The 4,236-nt window shown below is 41.7% G+C and overlaps 1 protein-coding gene across 3 annotated transcripts; it reads left to right on the plus strand.

Annotated features, from left to right (window-relative positions):
• Window positions 1–356: 356 nt before the first annotated feature.
• Window positions 357–3,820, plus strand: RB195_004401 (uncharacterized protein; the record flags this gene model as incomplete). 3 transcript variants are annotated; one of them, XM_064182228.1, is made up of 8 exons in its annotated part: window positions 357–572; window positions 646–685; window positions 740–894; window positions 1,057–1,113; window positions 1,246–1,295; window positions 3,426–3,501; window positions 3,554–3,660; window positions 3,715–3,820. In XM_064182228.1, 8 exons carry the CDS (start codon window positions 357–359, stop codon window positions 3,818–3,820), a joined length of 807 nt encoding a protein of 268 aa, XP_064033494.1. The 3 variants fall into 3 exon arrangements, with proteins under 3 accessions (XP_064033494.1, XP_064033493.1, XP_064033495.1); XM_064182227.1 differs by lacking the exon at window positions 1,246–1,295 and having other exon boundaries at window positions 1,057–1,151; XM_064182226.1 differs by lacking the exon at window positions 1,246–1,295 and having other exon boundaries at window positions 546–572; window positions 1,057–1,151; window positions 3,554–3,820.
• Between the last annotated feature and the right edge of the window lie 416 nt (window positions 3,821–4,236).

Here is a 4,236-nt window from a genome sequence, read left to right on the forward strand (position 1 = left end):
TAGGAAATAGAAACAATCAACTTTGTTCCGCTCAACGACTAAGTCTGTATCGAACTAAAAGCGACGAGAGCACTATGTTTCGAAATCGTCTTTTATTTGTGCTTTGTGTCTCGACTATTTTCTTCTAAACAGATTGTTTTTCTCCTGTTGAAATAAAAACTATTCCCTTACCTCATCCAATGAAGGATTAGTCTTTATCCAATTAAAATAAAGATTTATTCTTGGCTTCGAACAGCTACAGCAAGCTGCAGATGCGAATTCGTAAACAAAAATAGGATATAGACAAAGAAGATTTTTATAAGTTATGGAAAACTATTAGGTACGGGAGTGGTACTAGATAGTAAGAGCTGACACGAATGCTTCTGTTGAAAGTACACAAATCTGTAACCCATCAACGTGTCATCAATCCTATTATTACAGATATTTTGCGCTTATTAGAACACAAAAATGGCCAGTTGATTAAACACCAAAATGAGCCAGAACGCCTAGAAAACTTGGACAAAATGTATTTAAGCGACTCCAGCAGATCATTCCTCACCGTCGACATGAAAGCGATTTTTCTCGTAGTTCCCGTTAGTTGCATTGCTAGTCATTTCTAGCTTGAGATTACTCAAATGTGTACTTACTAACATTTTTTATTTCTAGATTGCTTCTCTGGCTCTTCTCAGCTCTGGTCAAGGTCACGGTAAGAAACAGCATTAGGAAGTTGTTAAAGAAAACATAAATTTTCTTATAACAGGGAATGCGTTCGAATGCAGGACACCGGAAGGGAGCGAGCTGCAGAGTCACCTTGACATCATAGATGTATTCTATCTAGAACTTCGCACCCTTGCCGCTAGAGGTGCAAGTTACCAGGGACATCCTCTGGGGGATGGAGGACAGATGTATGCTCTCGTAAGCGTGTACGATTTCCTAGGCAGTAGAACAAATATTCAGGCTTTGCGGTAAAAACATAAATACTACAGACGACACTGATTGACAGAATAAGAAGAAGCTCATAATCATTAAAGTCTTATGAAATAATTCAGTTTGATTTGGTAATGCACTGCATTTTAGCTATTTAATAGCTCCCTATACGACTTGGCTAAGAGGGAGATTGAGAAACGCAAGACTGTGAACCCAGAAACGTACGGCTTGTTCAGACTTGAAAGGTACGATACTCATCACATCTTATCTTCCATGCAGTAGATCTCTCATTGAATTGCACACGTTTTCTTTTTTTTCTGGCCGGTCGATCATTGTGAGTGGTCCAATCTGCGAGAAAATATCGTTCCTCACGGGCATGGCTTCAATGCGTATGTTGAATGATGTCTTGCTTAATATCTTCTACGTCTCCTCACCGGAAAAACTAGGGGAAAGATGAGGATGAGATCTTAGACCTTCTACAAATAACTTCCGCAGTTACCTCATCCTATATTAGGTTGAGAAATAAGTTTTAAAAAATTTGTTAGTTTTTTTTCCTTAGTTTTTCAATTTTTTGATTATGTAGTTCGCATTGGCCGCTTACTCTCGAACAGCATCGGCGAATTTTTGGATCTGAGTGGCGTAATTGACGACGGCGAATTTGCGTCTTTGCGGTAGTAGAACTCCAAGCCACAGTACACATCCCTCGATGGTGTTTGTGACTGCTGGCGATAGTGTCGAAACGAAACCTTAAAGACGATGCCCGAAGCTACTCTTCTGAAATTAACATCGCGGCCGAAGTCGAGGAAGAGCGCGCGTAATTATGTAACTTCCTTTTGCTAGAATACATAAGATTGAAAAGCGACTGGAGTAAATAAGCACATCTACCACATGCTCACTCCTAGCAAACAATACCCAAAAGTTCTGGTCTGTGCGAATTTTTTCTCGAAACTATTTTTTCCACCTCTTTCACCTTTTTTTCACCTTTTTCTCTTCTTTCCCTTTATCAGGAAAAAATGATCGATCACGGACAAATTTGGCATCATTCAGGTTAGGACAGATGTAGTGCAGCGGTGGGAAGTTCTCGAAGCACCGCAGTTCGATACCTCCCTAGAGCCGAGGAAGTTCCTCGACAAAAGAGGGCCAGACTTGTCCGGGAAAGCGAAAGCCCTAAATTTATAGTATTTTTAAATTGATTTTCCTGAGCTGTAGCCAAGATTGTTATTGATCGCCTTTATTAAACAACGGCTAACGTTTCGGCGCTATCGCCTTCGTCAGAGCCTGGAAAAATCAAAGCCATTAATGATATATCCTCTCAAGCGCATCATCACCCTACAGAAAGCATCCAGACGATATGCAAAAAACATGGTCTGTCAATCTGGCCCATAAAGTAGCAATATCCAATGGGTACTCAGCTGGAGATGGTGCTACCCGGCAAACACGACATCCCTCCCGTAGATCCAACGTAGTGGATAACCCAGAAAGGATCCCCTTCTGTTTCCCCTATATATCTGATGATATGAGCAGAGCGGTACGGGGCTGTTTACGAAAAGCAGGTCTATAGAATGACGTGAGGATTCTGGAAATACCTCCAGCGAACCTCAAGGGTCAGCTGGTACGTAATCGTGCGTATGATCAGCTCTGCACAACTCCCAACTGCGTGCTTTGCCCGTATGGCAGAGAGGGTGATTGCATGGTATCAGGGGTAGTGTATCGTATCACGTGCCGGTTGTGCGGTGACGATTATATAGGGGAAACGGGACGTTCTCTGCGTATCAGGGTCAAGGAGCATCTAGATGGACTCGTAAAATCTAAAACCTTCACCCCACTTGGAGCATACCGTAGAATGTACCATCCAAACTCCGAAGTAGGGGTAGAAATTCGTATATTATCCCGCGAATCCGAGATCACAGCACGCAGAACACTAGAGGCCTTTTTGATAACTGCCAAAAGTCCAAAAATGAACAAGAAGGATGAGTGCATTGCTATCACAAGCGAGTTATCCGCATATCAAAACCTATGCGGGTTTTGATCTACGGGGCGGGCCGTGAGGTGCCTACATAAAACGCTTGTGACTCATAGTAGTGGTACGTGGTGGTCTGTTGCGTTACCAGGACTAGCTAATGAGGTAAGCACTAACCAATGTGTTGCTGTTTGAGTTTGCATATCGTCTGGATGCTTTCTGTAGGGTGATGAGGCGCTTGAGAGGACAAATCACTAAAGGCTTTGATTTTTCCAGGCTCTGACGAAGGCGATAGCGCCGAAACGTTAGCCGTTGTTTAATAAAGGCGATCAATAACGATCTTGGCTACAGCTCAGGAAAATCAATTTAAAACTACTTTTTAACATGCCGAGATTCAAAGACAGTCGAACATGGGCAATATATTACTTTTATATTTTCGGCTAACCTCAGTCGACTTCAAATTGAAATCGGATCGTCAGGCGTCTCCATAGGGACTGATGAATGCTGTGCCCTTTCTATTGGACGTATCCGCTGTATTACTCAGACTGTTCCATTACAGGCAATACAAAAATGAGTATACTCCTGTGATGGGATTAGCTGAGCTCATGAAAAAAAAGAGACCAGTCTTGGAACAGGTGATGCTCTTTCTTTCCGAGAGGGAAATTAATTTGTTACGGACTGTTTCAGATGATATATCCAAATGCGACAGAGTTTGGATGCGCCTTCAAACTTCTCAAGGATTCAAAGGAAGTTTGTCAAATGAGGCTTGTTTGCGTCCTCGACAAAAGGAATGTGTCCCTTCTATGTTGTTGGCATACTATAACATATAAATGTCAAGTGTTTTTCAGGGCTCCAAGTTATGAACTTGAAGGAAAGCCATGCAAGACGGAAAAAGATTGCACTTATCTAGAAGCTGTGCAATGTAGAAGTCCCCTGTGCTACACTCACCTATGAAGAACATTCGTTTGAGTACAATTGTTTCATCTATTTGGTTGAGAGTGATTTCGTGACCTTTTTTGATCTTGAAAATCCAAATGGAAATAAATATCATTGGTAAAATGTTGTACATTACGTGAAAGAGTATTCCTCGCCTTAAAAGACGATAGCGTCGCAATCTTTTACTTTAATCGCTCCCTCAGACAGCGAGAGGTATAGAGAAGTATAGAAAATACACCTCTGTATTCCCCTTAACTTGCTGGACGGTAAAAGTATTCTGTAGTAGTTCATTTTGTAGCCAAATGCAAATAGTCGAACTATTTGCATAGCTCCACCCCACCCAGCTCCCATTGACACATGAGATTCGATACGTTTATCTTCCCAAGCCTACAAGTACATTTGTTCATTGTAGGTGAGATGAAAGCTTCGAAATA

This window comes from Necator americanus, chromosome I (genome assembly GCF_031761385.1).
Source record: "Necator americanus strain Aroian chromosome I, whole genome shotgun sequence".
Classification (NCBI taxonomy): Eukaryota; Metazoa; Nematoda; class Chromadorea; order Rhabditida; family Ancylostomatidae; genus Necator; species Necator americanus.